We start from the raw sequence: 20,418 nt of genomic DNA on the forward strand, positions 1-20,418 counted from the left end.
CCATACACCTGCCCTACCACATATCAACCAAGGCTACCATACACGTACCCTACCATACATCACTCAAGGCTACCATACACCTACCCTACCATATAAGAACAAAGGCTGCCATACATCTACCCTGCCATATATCAACCAAGGCTACCATACACCTACTCTGCCATATACCAACCAAGGCTACCATACACGTGCCCTACCATATATCAACCAAGGCTACCATACACGTGCCCTACCATATATCAACCAAGGCTACCATACACGTACCTTACCATACATCACTCAAGGCTACCATACACCTACCCTACCATATAACAACAAAGGCTGCCATACATCTACCCTGCCATATATCAACCAAGGCTACCATACACCTACCCTGCCATATATCAACCAAGGCTACCATACATCTACCCTGCCATATATCAACCAAGGCTACCATACATCTACCCTGCCATATGTCAACCAAGGCTACCATACATCTACCCTGCCATATATCAACCAAGGCTACCATACACCTACCCTGCCATATATCAACCAAGGCTACCATACATCTACCCTGCCATATATCAACCAAGGCTACCATACATCTACCCTGCCATATATCAACCAAGGCTATCTTACGCCTACCCTGCCATATATCAACCAAGGCTACCATACACCTACCCTACCATATAACAACAAAGGCTGCCATACATCTACCTTGCCATATATCAACCAAGGCTACCATACACCTACCCTGCCATATATCAACCAAGGCTACCATACATCTACCCTGCCATATATCAACCAAGGCTACCATACATCTACCCTGCCATATGTCAGCCAAGGCTACCATACATCTACCCTGCCATATATCAACCAAGGCTACCATTCACCTACCCTGCCATATATCAACCAAGGCTACCATACACCTACCCTGCCATATATCAACCAAGGCTACCATACACCTACCCTGCCATATATCAACCAAGGCTACCATACACGTGCCCTACCATATATCAACCAAGGCTACCATACACGTGCCCTACCATATATCAACCAAGGCTACCATACACGTGCCCTACCATATATCAACCAAGGCTACCATACATCTACCCTGCCATATATCAACCAAGGCTACCATACACCTACCCTGCCATATATCAACCAAGGCTACCATACACCTACCCTGCCATATATCAACCAAGGCTACCATACACTACCTGCCATATATCAACCAAGGCTACCATACACGTGCCTACCATATATCACCAAGGCTACCATACACGACTAACATATATCAACAAGGCTACCATACACGTGCCCTACCATATATCACCCTAGGCTACCATACACGCACCCAAACATATATCAAAGGCTACCATAAACGTGCCATACTATATATCAACCAAGGCTACCATACACATAACCAACCATATATCAACCAAGATTACGATACACGTACCCTACTATATATCAACCAAGGCTACCATACACACTACCACACCATATATCAACCAAGATACCGATACACCTACCCTACCACATATCAACTAAGGCTACCATACACTACCCTGCCATATATCAACCAAGACTACCATACACCTACCCTGCCATATATCAACCAAGGCTACCATACACGTACCCTACTATATATAAACCAAGACTACCATACACCTACCCTACCATATATCAACCAAGGCTACCATACACCTACCTACCATATATTACCAAGACTATCATACAACTACCTTACCATATATCAACCAAGGCTACCATACACGTACCCTACCATATATTAACCAAGACTACCATACAACTACCTTACCATATATCAACCAAGACTACCATACATCTACCCTGCCATATATCAACCAAGGCTACCATACACGTACCCTACCATATATTAACCAAGACTACCATACAACTACCTTACCATATATCAACCAAGGCTACCATACACGTACCCTACCATATATTAACCAAGACTACCATACAACTACCTTACCATATATCAACCAAGGCTACCTTACAAGTGCTCTACGATATATCAACCAAGGCTACCATACACCTACCCTACCATATAACCAAGGCTACCATACACCTACCCTATTACTTATCAACCAAGGCTACTATACAACTACCTTACCACACATCAACCAAGGCTACCATACACGTACACTATGTATCAACCAAGACTACCATACAAGTGCCCTACCATATATCAACCAATGCTACCATACATCAACCAAGGCTACCATACACGTGCCCTACCATATCAACTAAGGCTACCATATAACTACTCTATCATATATCAAGGCTACTATACACCTACCCTGCCATATATCAACCAAGGCCACCATACACCTACCCTACCATATATCGGCCAAGGCTACCATACACGTGCCCTACCATATATCAATCAATCCTACCATACACGTATCTACCATTATCAACCAAGGCTACCAAACACGTATCCTACCATATATCAATCAAGGCTGTCATACACCTACCTTACCATATATATGTCATACACCTACTTTACCATATGTGTGTATGTGTACGTATATGTGTGTATATGTGTATGTGCGTATGTGTACATGTGTGTGTATATGTGTATGTGTGCATGTGTGTAAGTGTGGGCATGTGTGTATGTGTGTGAATGTGTAAATGTGTGTATCTGTGCATTTGTATGTGTATATGCGTGTGTATGCATGTGTGTATGTGTGTGTGTTTGTGTGTGTATATGCGTGTGTGTGTGTGTTTGTATGTGTGTGCGAATGTGTATGTGTATGAGTGTATGTATGTGTTTGTGTGTATGAGTGTATATGTTTGTGCATATGTTTGTATATGTGTGTGTGTATGTGTCCGTATGTGTGTGAATTTTTTCTGTATGTGTGTATGTCTGTGTTTGTGTGTGTGTATGTTTGTATGTGTGTTTGTATGTATGTGTATGTGTGTGTTTGTGTGTGTTTGTATGTGTGTGTATGGGTGTGTATGTGTGTGTATATGTGTGTGGAGGTGGTGGTGGTGGTGGTGGTGGTGGTGGTGGTGTGTGTGTGTGTGTGTGTGTATCAAGTTTCCATGTTAAGACGGTACAGTGGTGATGTCTGCTGTATGATGAGTGATAATGATGAAGGCTTATGTCAGGTATGTATAACCTTCACTATCAACCACTCATACATCTCTCATCCTCTTTATCTCTTCCCTCTATGTTATCTAACCTAATCTCCCTCCTGTCTCTTGTCCTTTGTCAGCATGCCAGGGGGAACACCTGAAGGAGGCCATGTCCTTCGTCAGCATGCCAGGGGGGAACACCTGAAGGAGGCCATGTCCTTTGTCAGCATGCCAGGGGGGAACACCTGAAGGAGGCCATGTCCTTTGTCAGCATGCCAGGGGGGAACACCTGAAGGAGGCCATGTCCTTCGTCAGCATGCCAGGGGGAACACCTGAAGGAGGCCATGTCCTTTGTCAGCATGCCAGGGGGGAACACCTGAAGGAGGCCATGTCCTTTGTCAGCATGCCAGGGGGAACACCTGAAGGAGGCCATGTCCTTTGTCAGCATGCCAGGGGGAACACCTGAAGGAGGCCATGTCCTTCGTCAGCATGCCAGGGGGGAACACCTGAAGGAGGCCATGTCCTTTGTCAGCATGCCAGGGGAAACACCTGAAGGAGGCCATGTCCTTCGTCAGTATGCCAGGGGGAACACCTGAAGGAGGCCATGTCCTTCGTCAGCATGCCAGGGGGAACACCAGACGTGGTCCGAGGGGGTACCTGAGGTTTTAGGTCCAGAGACGCTCCTGTCAGGAGCTGGGTAAGGTGAGACTTACCTATGATATAGGCGCCACCTCCTTCTAACGGAACGTCCACTCGGGGGAGTGTGCCGTTGGCGCTCAGTTCCCCGTTGACGAAGATCTTCCACTCCCCCGTTAGGAAACGGTACAGGAAACAGAAGTGGGTCCAGGTAAACAGAGGCGTCTGTATATTCGTCTTGGCCCACTTGCTATGTAGAGACACCTTGTACCCCGTTAGACGGTGATCTGTTGAACAGAGAGAGACACCGTTATCCTGTTAGACGGTAATCTGTTGAACAGAGACACCGTTATCCTGTTAGACGGTGATCTGTTGAACAGAGAGAGATACCGTTATCCTGTTAGCCAGTAATGTGTTGTACAGACACCGTTGTCCCGTTAGCCGGTGATCTGTTGAAGAAAGAGAGACACCGTTATCCTGTTAGACGGTAATCTGTTGAACAGAGAGAGACACCGTTATCCTGTAGGCCAGTAATCTGTTGTACAGACACCGTTGTCCCGTTATCCGATCTGTTGTACAGAGAGACAATGTGTAAAGGGTCGAGTCCTTGGCTGTCATTGGCTGGGGCGAGCTCTATGCCCGCCATGCTAATCCTTCACTAGCGTAGCTAAACCCGTTGGATTGTTGCTAATCCTTCACTAGTGTAGCTAAACCTGTTGGATTGTTGCTAATCCTTCACTAGTGTAGCTAAACCTGTTGGATTGTTGCTAATCCTTCACTAGTGTAGCTAAACCCGTTGGATTGTTGCTAATCCTTCACTAGTGTAGCTAAACCTGTTGGATTGTTGCTAATCCTTCACTAGTGTAGCTAAACCCGTTGGATTGTTGCTAATCCTTCACTAGTGTAGCTAAACCTGTTGGATTGTTGCTAATCCTTCACTAGTGTAGCTAAACCCGTTGGATTGTTGCTAATCCTTCACTACTGGAGCTAAACCTGTTGGATTATTGCTAATCCTTCACTAGTGTAGCTAAACCTGTTGGATTATTGCTAATCCTTCACTATACACTCTGACGTATATAGAATTTTGACGTATATATAGAACTCGGACGTATATAGAAGTTTGACGTATATAGAAGTTTGACATATATAGAAGTTTGACGTATATAGAAGTTTGACATATATAGAAGTTTGACGTATATAGAATTTTGACGTATATAGAAATCTGACGTATATCGAACTCTGACGTATATAGAAGTTTGACGTATATAGAAGTTTGATGTATATAGAAGTTTGGCATATTGAATTTTCACGTATATAGAAGTTTGACATAAAAGTATGACCTATATAGAAGTTTGACCTATATAGAAGTTTGACGTATAGAGAAGTTTGACCTATATAGAAGTTTGACGTGTTTGAACGTACTTACATCCGTCTTGTGTTTGACGTAAAGTCATCTTCCCAGATATTGCGACGCTTGAAATCCATGTACACTGCAAACCTGACTCAGTACGGCTCCCATGGTACAAACCTGACTCAGTATGGCTCCCGTGATACAAACCTGACACAGTATGGCTCCCGTGGTACACTCCTGACTCAGTATGGCTCCCATGGTACAAACCTGACTCAGTGTGGCTCCCGTGGAACACTCCTGACTCAGTATGGCTCCAGTGATACAAACATGACTCAGTATGATTCCCGTGATACAAACCTGACACAGTATGGCTCCCTTGGTACACTCCTGACTCAGTATGGCTCCCATGGTAAAACCTGACTCAGTAGGGCTCCGTGGTACAGACCTGACTCAGTATGGCTCCCATGCTACAAACCTAACTCAATATGGCTCCCGTGGTACAAACCTGACTCAGGATGGCTACCATGATACAAACCTGACTCAGTATGGCTCCCGTGGTACAAACCTGACTCATATGGCACCCATGGTACAAACCTGACTCATTATGGCTCCCTTGGTACAAACCTGACTCAGTATGGCTCCATTGGTGCAAACCTGACTCAGTATGGCTCAAATGCTACAAACCTGACTCAGTATGGCTCCCGTGGTACAAATACGATTCAGTATGGCTCCTATGGTACAAACCTGACTCAGTATGAATCCCATGGGACAAACCTAACTCAATATGGCTCCCGAGGTACAAACCTGACTCAGGATGGCTACCATGATACAAACCTGACTCAGTATGGCTCCCGTGGTACAAACCTGACTCATATGGCACCCATGGTACAAACCTGACTCATTATGGCTCCCTTGGTACAAACCTGACTCAATATGGCTCCAGTGGTACAAACCTGACTCAGTATGGCTCAAATGCTACAAACCTGACTCAGTATGGCTCCCGTGGTACAAATACGATTCAGTATGGCTCCTATGGTACAAACCTGACTCAGTATGACTCCCATGGGACAAACCTGACTCAGTATGGCTCCCATGGTACAAAGCTGACTCAATATGGCTCCCATGGTACAAACCTGACTCACTATGGCTCGTGGCACAAACCTGACTCAGTATGGCTCCAGTGATACAAACCTGACTCAGCATGGCTCAAATGCTACAAACCTGACTCAGTATGGCTCCCATGGTACAAACTTGACAGAATGGCTCCCGTGGTACAAACCTGACTCAATATGGCTCCCGTGGTACAAACCTGACTCAGTATGGCTCCCATGGTACAAACCTGACTAGGTATGGCTCCCATGGTACAAACCTGCCTCAGTATGGCTCCCATGGTACAAACCTGACTCAGTATGGCTCCTGTGGTACAAACCTAACAGTATTGCTCCCGTGGTACAAACCTGACTCAGTATGGCTCCCGTGATACAAACCTGACTCAGTATGGCTCCCGTGGTACAAACCTGACTCAGTATGGTTCCCTTCGTACAAACCTGACTCATTATGGCTCCCGTGGTACAAACCTGACTCAGCATGGCTCCTGTGGTACAAACCTGACTCAGTATGGCTCCCATGGTACAAACCTGACTCAGTATGGCTCCGTGGTACAAAGCTGACTCAGTATGGCTCCCGTGGTACAAACCTGACTCAGTATGGCTCCCGTGGTACAAACCTGACTCAGTATGGCTCCGTGGTACAAACCTGACTCAGTAGGGCTCCCACGGTACAAACCTGACTCAGCATGGCTCTCATGGTACAAACCTGACTCAGTATGGCTCCCGTGGTACAAACCTGACTCAGTATGGCTCAAATGCTACAAACCTGACTCAGCATGGCTCCCGTGGTACAAACCTGACTCAGTATGGCTCCCGTGGTACAAATCTGACTCAGTATGGCTCCCGTGGTGCAAACCTGACTCAGCACGTCTCCCGTGGTACAAACCTAACTCAATGTTTCCCGTGGTACAAACCTGACAGTATGGCTCCTATGGTACAAACTTGACCCAGTATGGCTCCCGTGGTACAAACCTGACTCAGAATAGCTCCCGTGGTACAAACCTGACTCAGTATGGCTCCGTGATACAAACGTGACTCAGTATGGCTCCCGTGGTACAAACCTCTCAGTATGGCTCCCATGGTACAAACCAAACAGCATGGCTCCCGTGGTATAAACCTGACTCAGTATGGCTCCCGTGGTACAAACCTGACTCAGTATGGCTACCGTGGTACAAACCTGACTCAGGATGGCTCCTGTGGTACAAACTTAACAGTACTGTTCCCGTGGTACAAACCTGACAGTATGGCTCCCGTGATACAAACCTGACTCAGTATGGCTCCCGTGGTAAACCTGACTCAGTATGGTTCCCTTCGTACAAACCTGACTCATTATGGCTCCCGTGGTACAAACCTGACTCAGCATGGCTCCCATGGTACAAACCTGACTCAGTATGTCTCCTGTGATGCAAACCTGACTCAGTATGGTTCCCGTGGTACAAACCTGACTCAGTATGGCTCCCGTGGTACAAACCTGTCTCAGTGCGGCTTGTGATACAAACCTGCCTCAGTATGGCTCCCGTGGTACAAACCTGACTCATCATGGCTCCCGTGGTACAAACCAAACTTAGTATGGCTCCCATGGTACAAACTTGACTGCATGGCTCCCGTGGTACAAACCTGACTCAGTATGGCTCCCGTGGTACAAACCTGACTCAGGATGGCTCCCATGGTACAAACCTGACTCAGTATGGCTCTCGTGGTACAAATATGACAATATGGCTCCAGTGGTACAAACCCGACTCAGTATGGCTCCTGTGGTACAAACATGACTCAGTATGGCTCCCGTGATACAAACATGACTTAGTATGGCTCCCACGGTACAAACATGACTCAGCATGGCTCCCGTGGTACAAACCTGACTCAGCATTGCTCCCGTGGTACAAACCTGACTAAGTATGGCTCCCGTGGTACAAACATGACCCAGTGTGACTCCAGTGGTACAAACCTGACTCAGTATAGCTTCCGTGGTACAAACCTGACTCAGCATGGCTCCCGTGTTACAGACCTGACTCAGTATGGCTCCGGTGGTACACATACGACTCAGTGTGGCACCCGTGGTACAAACCTGACCAGTATTGGCTCCCGTGATATAAACATTACTCAGTATGGCTCCCGTGGTACAAACCTGACTCAATATGCCTCCCGTGGTACAAATATGACTAAGTATGACTCCCGTGCTACAAACATGACTCAATATGGCTCCTGGGGTACAAACATGACTCAGTGTGGCTCCCGTGGTACAAACCTGACAGCATAGCTCCCTTGGTACAACCCTGGATCAGTATGGCTCCCATGGTACAAACCTGACTCAGTATGGCTCCTGTGGTACAAACCTGACTCAGTATGGCTCCCATGGTACAAACCTGACAGTTTGGCTCCCGTGGTACAAACCTGACTCAGTATGGCTCCCGTGGTACAAACCTGACTCAGTATGGCTCCTGTGGTACAAACCTGACTCAGCATGGCTCCCGTGGTACAAACCTACTCAGTATGGCTCCCGTGGTACAAACCTGACTCAGTCTCCCGTGGTACAAACCTGACTCAATATGGCTCCCTTGGCACAAACCTGACTCAGTATGGCTCCCGCGGTACAAACCTCAGTATGGCTCCTGTGGTACAAACCTGGCTCAGTATGGCTCCCGTATGAAAAATATTAATCAGTATGGCTCCCATGATACAAACCTGACTCAGAATGGCTCCCGTGGTTTAAGCCTGACTCATGTCTCCCGTGGTACAAACCTGACTCAGTATGGCTCCTGTGGTACAAACCTGACAGTATGACTCCCGTGGTACAAACCTCACAGCATGGCTCCCGTGGTACAAACCTGACTCAGCATGGCTCTCGTGGTATAAACCTGGCTCAGTATAGCTCCCGTGGTACAAACCTGCCTCAGTATGGCTCCCGTAGTACAATCCTAAATCAGCATAGCCCCCGTGGTACAAACCTGACTCAGTATGGCTCCCGTGGTACAAAACTGACTCAGTATGGCTCCCGTGGTACAAACCTGACTCAGTATGGCTCCCATAGTACAAACCTGACTCAGTATGGCTCCCGTGGTACAAACCTGACTCAGTATGGCTACCGTGGTACAAACCTGACAGCATGGCTCCCGTGGTAGAAACCTGACTCAGCATGGTTCCCGTGGATATAAGCCTGACTCAGTATAGCTCCCGTGGTACAAACCTGCCTCAGTATGGCTCCCGTAGTACAAGCCTGACTCAGCATGGCTCCCGTGGTACAAACCTGACTCTATGGCTCCCGTGGCACAAACCTGACTCACTATGGCTCCCGCGGTACAAACCTGATTCAGTATGGCTCCCGTGGTACAAACATGACTCAGTATTGCTCCCGTGGTACAAATACGACTCAGTATGGCTCCCGTGGTACAAACCTGACTCAGTATGGTTCCCATAGTACAAACCTGACTCAGTATGTCTCTCGTGGTACAAACCTGACTCAGTATGGCTTCCATGGTACAAACCTGACTCAGGATGGCGCCCGTGGTACAAACTTGACTCAGCATGGCTCCCGTGGTACAAACCTGACTCAGTATTGCTTACGTGGTACAAACCTGACTCAGTATGGCTCCTGTAGTACAAACCTGACAGTATGGCTCCCGTGGTACATACCTGACTCAGTATGACTCCCGTGGTACAAACCTGACTCAGTATGGCTCCCATGGTACAAACCTGACTCAGTACGGCTCCCGTGGTACAAATCTGCCTCAGTATGGCTCTCGTGGTTCAAACCTGACTCAGTATGGGTCCCGTGGTATAAACCTGCCTCAGTATGGCTCCCGTGGTACAAACCTGACAGCATGGCTCCCGTGGTGCCAACCTGACTCAGCATGGCTCCCGTGGATATAAACCTGACTCAGTATGGCTCCCGTGGTACAAACCTGCCTCAGTATGGCTCCCGTAGTACTAACCTGACTAAGCATGGCCCCCGTGGTACGAACCTGATTCAGTATGGCTCCCGTGGTACAAACCTGACTCAGTATGGCTCCCGTGGTACAAACCTGACTCAGTATGGCTCCCGTGGTACAAACCTCTCAGTATGGCTCCCATGGTACAAACCTGACTCAGCATGGCTCCCGTAGTACAAACCTCAGTATGGCTCCCGTGGTACAAACCTGACTCAGTGTGGCTCTCACGGTACAAACCTAACTCAGTATGGCTCCCGCGGTACAAACCTGACTCAGTATGGCTTCCGTGGTAAAAACCTGACTCAGTATGGCTCCCATAGTACAAACCTGACTCAGCATGGCCCTCGTGGTACAAACCTGACTCAGCATGGCTCCCATGGTACAAACCTGACTGAGCATGGCTCCCGTAGTACAAACCTGATAGTATGGCTCCCGTGGTACAAAGCTACTCAGTATGGCTCCCGTGGTACAAACCTGACTCAGTATGGCTCCCGTGTTACAAACCTGACTCAGTATGGCTCCCGTGGTACAAACCTGACTCAGTATGGCTCTCACGGTACAAACCTAACTCAGTATGGCTCCCGCTGTACAAACCTGACTCAGTATGGCTTCCATGGTACAAACCTGACTCAGTATGGCTCCCATAGTACAAACCTGACTCAGCATGGCCCTCGTGGTACAAACCTGACTGAGCATGGCTCCCATGGTACAAACCTGACTGAGCATGGCTCCCGTAGTACAAACCTGATAGTTTGGCTCCCGTGGTACAAAGCTACTCAGTATGGCTCCCGTGGTACAAACCTGACTCAGTATGGCTCCCGTGTTACAAACCTGACTCAGTATGTCTCCCGTGGTACAACCCTGACTCAATATGGCTCCCGTGGTACAAACCTGACTCAGTATGGCTCCCGTGGTACAAACCTGACAGCATGAATCCCGTATTACAAACCTGACTCCGCATGGCTCCCGTGGTACAAACCTGACTCAGTATTGCTCACGTGGTACAAACCTGACTCGGTATGGCTCCTGTGGTACAAACCTGACTTAGTCTGACTCCCGTAGTACAAACCTGACTCAGTATGGCTCCCATGGTACAAACCTGACTCAGTATGGCTCCCGTGGTATAAACCTGACTCAGTATGGCTCCCGTGGTACAAACCTGACTCAGTATGGCTCCCGTGGTACAAACCTGACTCAGTATGACTCCCGTGGTACAAACCTGACTCAGTATGGCTCCCATGGTACAAACCTGGCTCAGTATGGCTCCCGTGGTATAAACCTGACTCAGTATGGCTCCCGTGGTACAAACCTGACAGTATGGCTCCCGTGGTACAAACCTGACTCAGTATGGCTCCCGTGGTACAATCCTGACTCGGTATGGCTCTCGTGGTACAAACCTGCCTCAGTATGGCTCCCGTGGTACAAAACTGCCTCAGTATGGCTCCCGTGGTACAAACCTGACTCAGTATGGCTCCCGTGGTACAAACTTGACTCAGTTGGCTCCCTTGGTACAAAGCTGGCTCAGTATGGCTCTCTTGGTACAAAGCTGACTCAGTATGGCTCCCATGGTACAAACCTGACTCAGTATCGCTCCCATGGTACAAACCTGACTCAGTATGGCTCCCATGGTGCGTCAAATGTGACGTGGCGACAACCAGTGACCCTCACTGGTGGCGCCCGGATACCTGTTCACGTCCCGTCCTGTGACCCCGTGTTGTCTGAGGACACTTGAGGGGACGGTGACTTACCCATCCTCAGCTCGTTGTCTCGGGCGTCGTCCACGGCGTAGGACATGAGCGTCGACTCCTCACGGAACCTGGTCAGGCGAATCCTGTAGCAGACGGTGAAGGAGCGCAGCTCCGGGAACGCCGTCAGTAGGCGGGCGTAGCTGGTGGCCGAGGGCGTCCCGGACTCCTGCAGCAGCAGGACCTTCACCTCCTGTTCCCCCGGGGACCTGGTCGCCTCCCGTGGCGACCCTGTGAAGCCCAGAGAGTCAGCCTAGTACACAATATACCAAGTGAGATTGATGGACATGTATGTATGGTGTGACCACCCTTGTGCAACTAGGAAGAATCTTTTTCAGGCATCAGCTTCCACGAATATATATATATATATATATATATATATATATATATATATATATATATATATATATATATATATATATATATATATATATATATTTTTTTTTTTTTTTTTTTTTTTTTTTTCTTTGTCGCTGTCTCCCGCGTTTGCGAGGTAGCGCAAGGAAACAGACGAAAGAAATGGCCCAACCCACCCCCATACACATGTATATACATACGTCCACACACGCAAATATACATACCTACACAGCTTTCCATGGTTTACCCCAGACGCTTCACATGCCCTGATTCAATCCACTGACAGCACGTCAACCCCGGTATACCACATCGATCCAATTCACTCTATTCCTTGCCCTCCTTTCACCCTCCTGCATGTTCAGGCCCCGATCACACAAAATCTTTTTCACTCCATCTTTCCACCTCCAATTTGGTCTCCCTCTTCTCCTCGTTCCCTCCACCTCCGACACATACATCCTCTTGGTCAATCTTTCCTCACTCATTCTCTCCATGTGCCCAAACCATTTCAAAACACCCTCTTCTGCTCTCTCAACCACGCTCTTTTTATTTCCACACATCTCTCTTACCCTTACGTTACTTACTCGATCAAACCACCTCACACCACACATTGTCCTCAAACATCTCATTTCCAGCACATCCATCCTCCTGCGCACCACTCTATCCATAGCCCACGCCTCGCAACCATACAACATTGTTGGAACCACTATTCCTTCAAACATACCCATTTTTGCTTTCCGAGATAATGTTCTCGACTTCCACACATTCTTCAAGGCTCCCAGAATTTTCGCCCCCTCCCCCACCCTATGATCCACTTCCGCTTCCATGGTTCCATCCGCTGCCAGATCCACTCCCAGATATCTAAAACACTTCACTTCCTCCAGTTTTTCTCCATTCAAACTCACCTCCCAATTGACTTGACCCTCAACCCTACTGTACCTAATAACCTTGCTCTTATTCACATTTACTCTTAACTTTCTTCTTTCACACACTTTACCAAACTCAGTCACCAACTTCTGCAGTTTCTCACATGAATCAGCCACCAGCGCTGTATCATCAGCGAACAACAACTGACTCACTTCCCAAGCTCTCTCATCCCCAACAGACTTCATACTTGCCCCTCTTTCCAAAACTCTTGCATTCACCTCCCTAACAACCCCATCCATAAACAAATTAAACAACCATGGAGACATCACACACCCCTGCCGCAAACCTACATTCACTGAGAACCAATCACTTTCCTCTCTTCCTACACGCACACATGCCTTACATCCTCGATAAAAACTTTTCACTGCTTCTAACAACTTGCCTCCCTCACCATATATTCTTAATACCTTCCACAGAGCATCTCTATCAACTCTATCATATGCCTTCTCCAGATCCATAAATGCTACATACAAATCCATTTGCTTTTCTAAGTATTTCTCACATACATTCTTCAAAGCAAACACCTGATCCACACATCCTCTACCACTTCTGAAACCACACTGCTCTTCCCCAATCTGATGCTCTGTACATGCCTTCACCCTCTCAATCAATACCCTCCCATATAATTTACCAGGAATACTCAACAAACTTATACCTCTGTAATTTGAGCACTCACTCTTATCCCCTTTGCCTTTGTACAATGGCACTATGCACGCATTCCGCCAATCCTCAGGCACCTCACCATGAGTCATACATACATTAAATAACCTTACCAACCAGTCAACAATACAGTCACCCCCCTTTTTTAATAAATTCCACTGCAATACCATCCAAACCTGCTGCCTTGCCGGCTTTCATCTTCCGCAAAGCTTTTACTACCTCTTCTCTGTTTATATATATATATATATATATATATATATATATATATATATATATATATATATATATATATATATATATATATATAATGTTCTGGACAGATGGAATACATGACAATGATTCACCTACAGCCGGAGAGGATTCGAACCCTGGCCCTCCCGCGAGGCAAGCCGTCACACCAAGCTACCCAGGTCAACCCCCGCCACCACCTGACCCTCCTTAATCACTCTCCCTTACAAGGGTTACGACCTGACATAGCAGACAGTGCTTGGCCTAGATGGATTGGTGTTGGACGGCGGGAGCCAAGTGTGATGTTGGGATTTAAATAACTTCTAAGTCCACTCTGCATACTCGCCCCTCTCTCCAAAACTCTTGCATTTACCTCCCTAACAACCCCATCCATAAACAAATTAAAGAACCATGGGGACATCACACACCCCTGCCGCAAACCGACCTACAATAGGAACCAATCACTTTCCTCTCTTCCTAATCGTACACATGCCTTATATCCTTGGTAAAATTCTTCACTGCTTCTAGCAGGTTACCTACTAACCCATATATTCTTAATACCTTCCACAGAGCATCTCTATCAACTCTATCATATGCCTTCTCCAGATCCATAAATGCTACATACAAATACATGTTTTTCTAAGTATTTCTCACAAAACACAGGTTTAAAATTCCTCCCCGTAACACACGAGACGGGGCAACACTATCATAAAGCTCCCTCCCCGTAACACACAAGAGATGGGGCAACACCAGTGTAAAACTCTGTCCCCGTAACACACAAGAGACGGGGCAACACCAGTGTAAAACTCTGTCCCCGTAACACACAAGAGACGGGGCAACACCAGTGTAAAACTCTGTCCCCGTAACACACAAGAGACGAGGCAACACCAGTGTAAAACTCTGTCCTCGTAACACACGAGACGGGGCAATACCAGTGTAAAACTCTGTCCCAGTAACACACGAGACGGGGCAACACCAACGTAAAACTCTGTCCCCGTAACACACAAGAGACGGGGAACACCAGTGTAAAACTCTGTCCCCGTAACACACAAGGGACGGGGCAACACCAGTATAAAACTCTGTCCTCGTAACATACAAGAGACGGGGCAACACCAGTGTAAAACCTTCTCCCGTAACACACAAGAGACGGGGCAACACCAGTGTAAAACCTTCTCCCGTAACACACAAGAGACGGGGCAACACCAGGATAAAACTCTGTCCTCGTAACATACAAGAGACGGGGCAACACCAGTGTAAAACTCTGTTCCCGTAACACACAAGAGACGGGGCAACACCAGTGTAAAACCTTCTCCCGTAACACACAAGAGACGGGGCAACACCAGTATAAAAGTCTCTCCCCGTAACATACAAAAGACGGAGCAACACCAGTGCAAAGCCTTCTCCCCGTAACACACGAGATGGGGCGGCACAAGTGTAAAAATCTTCTCCCCGTTACATACGAGAGACGGGGTAACACCAGAATAAAACCTTCTCGTAACAAAAAAAGAGACGGGGTAACACCATTGTAAACTCTCTCCCTATAACACACAAGAGACGGGGCAAAACCAGTGTAAAACTCTGTCCTCGTAACACACAAGAGCAGGGGCAACACCACTGTATAACTCTATCTCCATAACACATAAGAGACGGGGCAACACCAGTGTAAAACTCTGTCCTCGTAACACACAAGAGCAGGGGCAACACCAATGTATAACTCTATCTCCATAACACATAAGAGACGGGGCAGTACTAGTGAAAAACTCTCCCCGTAACACATATGAGACGGGGCAACATCAGTGTGTGTGTGTGTGTGTGTGTGTGTGTGTGAACATAAACAAGATGATTAAGATGTACGTACGTACAGAGACCTACACACGACGGCTGGACCTGACCACCTGGGGTGGAGTCCTGGGGTTGGACCTGACCACCTGGGGTGGAGTCCTGGGGTTGGACCTGACCACCTGGGGTGGAGTCCTGGGGTTGGACCTGACCACCTGGGGTGGAGTCCTGGGGTTGGACCTGACCACCTGGGGTGGAGTCCTGGGGTTGGACCAGACCACATGGGAAGGGATCATGGGGTTGGACCTGACCAATTGGGGTGGAGTCCTGGGGTTGGACCTGACCACATGGGAAGGAGTCTTGGGGTTTGACCTGACCACATGGGGTGGATTCCTGGGGTTGGACCTGACCACCTGGGATGGAGTCCTGGGGTTGGACCTGACCACCTGGGATGGAGTCCTCGGGTTGGACCTGACCACCTGGGGTGGAGTCCTGGGGTTGGACCTGACCACCTGGGGTGGAGTCCTGGCGTTGGACCTGACCAATTGGGGTGGAGTCCTGGGGTTTGACCTGACCACCTGGGGTGGAGTCCTGGGGATGGACCTGACCACCTGGGGTGGAGTCCTGGGGATGGACCAGACCACCTGGGGTGGAGTCCTGGGGTTTGACCTGACCACCTGGGGTGGAGTCCTGGGGATGGACCTGACCACCTGGGGTGGAGTCCTGGGGTTGGACCTGACCACCTGGGAAGGACTCTTGGGGTTTGACCTGACCACCTGGGGTGGAGTCCTGGGGTTGGACCTGACCACCTGGGATGGAGTCCTGGGGTTGGACCTGACCACCTAGGCTGGACTCCTGGGGTTGAAGCTTGGATCTGACCACCTGGGATGGAGTACTGGGGTTGGACCTGACCACCTGGGATGGAGTCCTGGGTTAGACCTGACCACCTGGGGTGGAGCCCTGGGGTTAGACCTGACCACCTGGGGTGGAGTCCTGGGGTTGGACCTGACCACCTGGGGTGGAGTCCTAGGGTTAGACCTGACCACCTGGGGTGGAGTCCTAGGGTTAGACCTGACCACCTGGGGTGGAGTCCTGGGGTTGGACCTGACCACCTGGGGTGGAGTCTTAGGGTTGGACCTGACCACCTGGGGTGGAGTCCTGGGGTTGGACCTAACCAATTGGGGTGGAGTCCTGGGGTTTGACCTGACCACCTGGGATGGAGTCCTAGGGTTAGACCTGACCACTTGGGGTGGAGTCCTGGGGTTAGACCTGACCACCTGGGGTGGAGTCCTGGGGTTGGACCTGACCACCTGGGAAGGAGTCTTAGGGTTGGACCTGACCACCTGGGGTGGAGTCCTGGGGTTGGACCTGACCACCTGGGGTGGAGTCCTGGGGTTAGACCTGACCACCTGGGGTGGAGTCCTGGGGTTGGTCCTGACAACCTGATGTGGAGTCCTGGGGTTGGACCTGACCTCATGGGAAGGAGTCATGGGGTTGGACCTGGCCCCCTGGGGTGGTCATGGGGTTGGACCTGACCACCTGTGGTAAAGTCCTGGGGGTTTGACCTGACCACCTGGAAAGGAGTCCTGGGGTTGGGCCTGACCACCTTGGGTGGAGTCCTGGGGTTGGACCTGACTACCTGGGATGGAGTCCTGGAGTTGGACCTGACCACCTGGGGTGGAGTCATAGGGTTGGACCAGACCACATGGGAAGGAATCATGGGGTTGGACCTGACCACCTGGGGTGGAGTCCTGGGGGTTGGACCTGACCACCTGAGATGGAGTCCTGGGGTTGGACTTGACCACCTGGGATGGAGTCCTGGTGTTGGACCTGACCACCTGGGATGGAGTCCTGGGGTTGGACCTGACCACCTGGGGTGGAGTCCTGGGGGTTGGACCTGACCACCTGGGGTGGAGTCCTGGGGTTGGACCTTACCACCTGGGTGGAGTCCTGGGGTTGGACCTGACCAATTGGGGTGGAGTCCTGGGGTTTGACCTGACCACCTGGGGTAAAAGTCCTGGGGTTAGACCTGACCACCTGGGGTGGAGTCCTGGGGTTGGTCCTGACCACCTGATGTGGAGTCCTGGGGTTGGACCTGACCATCTGGGGTGGAGTCCTGGGGTTGGACCTGACCACCTGGGTAGAGTCCTGGGGTTGGACCTGACCAATTGGGGTGGAGTCCTGGGGTTTGGACCTGACCAATTGGGGTGGAGTCCTGGGGTTTGACCTGGTGGAGGAGTAGTCCTGGGGTTGGAGGAGACTACCTGTGGAGTAGTCCTGGGGTTGGAGGAGACTACCTGTGGAGGAGTAGTCCTGGGGTTGGAGGAGACTACCTGTGGGGAGTAGTCCTGGGGTTGGAGGAGACTACCTGTGGAGAGTCCTGGGGTTGGAGGAGACTACCTGTGGAGTAGTCCTGGGGTTGGAGGAGACTACCTGTGGAGTAGTCCTGGGGTTGGAGGAGACTACCTGTGGAGGAGTAGTCCTGGGGTTGGAGGAGACTACCTGTGGAGTAGTCCTGGGGTTGGAGGAGACTACCTGTGGAGTAGTCCTGGGGTTGGAGGAGACTACTGGAGATCCTGGGGTTGGAGGAGACTACCTGTGGAGGAGTAGTCCTGGGGTTGGAGGAGACTACCTGTGGAGGAGTAGTCCTGGGGTTGGAGGAGACTACCTGTGGAGCAGTCCTGGGGTTGGAGGAGACTACCTGTGGAGGAGTAGTCCTGGGGTTGGAGGAGACAACCTGTGGAGGAGTAGTCCTGGGGTTGGAGGAGACTACCTGTGGTGGAGTAGTCCTGGGGTTGGAGGAGACTACCTGTGGAGGAGTAGTCCTGGGGTTGGAGGAGACAACCTGTGGAGAGTAGTCCTGGGGTTGGAGGAGACTACCTGTGGAGGAGTAGTCCTGGGGTTGGAGGAGACTACCTGTGGAGGAGTAGTCCTGGGGTTGGAGGAGACTACCTGTGGAGGAGTAGTCCTGGGGTTGGAGGAGACTACCTGTGGAGGAGTAGTCCTGGGGTTGGACAAGACTACCTGTGGAGGAGTAGTCCTGGGGTTGGAGGAGACTACCTGTGGAGGAGTAGTCCTGGGGTTGGAGGAGACTACCTGTGGTGGAGTAGTCCTGGGGTTGGAGGAGACTACCTGTGGAGGAGTAGTCCTGGGGTTGGACGAGCGTTGCGCAGGTCACCAACACCAACAAGAGAGGAGTGATCCCCTCCCTCAGCATCTCCGTCGCCCACATGCTTCTTGTAGCGTCTCCGGCATCGGACTGGCACCTCACCCTGAGGTTGGCCGTGATGGACGCCACTATAATGTCACCAGATATTGCTCGTTATATTCTTCTTGTCTTATTCAGAGAGCAATATCGCTCCTCCCTCAGAGCTGGTTCAATAGATCATTGCAATCTGGCGTCTCATGTGGCCGGGAATGACCCCTGACCTAGTGCCATGGGTGGAGTTGACCTTTGACCCGACACAGCATTGTGTGTGGTGACCCTACCCCGCCCCGCCCCCCCAAGCTGTGAGGATGTTGGCACCAGAGGTTGTGAGGATAGTGGCACCAGAGGTTGTGAGGATAGTAGCACCAGAGGTTATGAGGATAGTGGCACCAGAGGTTGGGAGGATAGTGGCACCAGAGGTTGGGAGGATAGTGGCACCAGAGGTTGTGAGGATAGTGGCACCAGAGGTTGTGAGGATAGTGGCACCAGAGGTTATGAGGATAGTGGCACCAGAGGTTGGGAGGATAGTGGCACCAGAGGTTGTGAGGATAGTGGCACCAGAGGTTATGAATGATAGTGGCACCAGAGGTTGGGAGGATAGTGGCACCATAGGTTGTGAGGATAGTGACACCAGAGGTTGTGAGGATAGTGGCACCAGAGGTTGTGAGGATAGTGGCACCAGAGGTTATGAGGATAGTGGCACCAGAGGTTATGAGGATAGTGGCACCAGAGGTTGTGAGGATAGTGGCACCAGAGGTTGTGAGGATAGTGGCACCAGAGGTTGTGAGGATAGTGGCACCAGAGGTTATGAGGATAGTGGCACCAGAGGTTGTGAGGATAGTGGCACCAGAGGTTGGGAGGATAGTGGCACCAGAGGTTGTGAGGATAGTGGCACCAGAGGTTATGAGGATAGTGGCACCAGAGGTTGGGAGGATAGTGGCACCATAGGTTGTGAGGATAGTGGCACCAGAGGTTGTGAGGATAGTGGCACCAGAGGTTGGGAGGATAGTGGCACCAGAGGTTGGGAGGATAGTGACACCAGAGGTTGTGAGGATAGTGGCACCAGAGGTTGAGAGGATAGTGGCACCAGAGGTTATGAGGATGTTGGCAAAAGAGGTTGTGAGGACAGTGGCACCAGAGGTTGTGAGGATGTTGGCACCAGAGGTTATGAGGATAGTGGCACAAGAAGTTGTGAGGATAGTGGCACCAGAGATTATGAGGATGTTGGCACAAGAAGCTGTAAGGAAGTTGGCACAAGAAGTTGTAAGGATGTTGGCACCAAAGGTTATGATGATGTTGGCACCAGATGTTATGAGGATAGTGGCACCAGAGGTTATGAGGATAGTGGCACCAGAGGTTATGAGGATAGTGGCACCAGAAGTTATGAGGATGTCGGCACCAG

The 20,418-nt window shown here is 49.9% G+C and overlaps 1 protein-coding gene across 1 annotated transcript in view; it reads right to left on the reverse strand.

Moving 5' to 3' along the window:
* The window catches only part of LOC139764922 (uncharacterized), a 102,170-nt gene that overhangs the window by 44,588 nt on the left and 37,164 nt on the right, over positions 1-20,418 (reverse strand). Inside the window, exons 2-3 of the mRNA XM_071692001.1 lie at positions 11,864-12,091; positions 3,807-4,016 (exon numbers count right to left, since the gene is read on the reverse strand). Coding sequence (XP_071548102.1) covers positions 3,807-4,016; positions 11,864-11,909 — 256 coding nt within the window. The 5' untranslated portion in view covers positions 11,910-12,091. The remainder of the gene's footprint in view (positions 1-3,806; positions 4,017-11,863; positions 12,092-20,418) is intronic.

Source organism: Panulirus ornatus, chromosome 51, assembly GCF_036320965.1.
Source record: "Panulirus ornatus isolate Po-2019 chromosome 51, ASM3632096v1, whole genome shotgun sequence".
Lineage (NCBI taxonomy): Eukaryota > Metazoa > Arthropoda > Malacostraca > Decapoda > Palinuridae > Panulirus > Panulirus ornatus.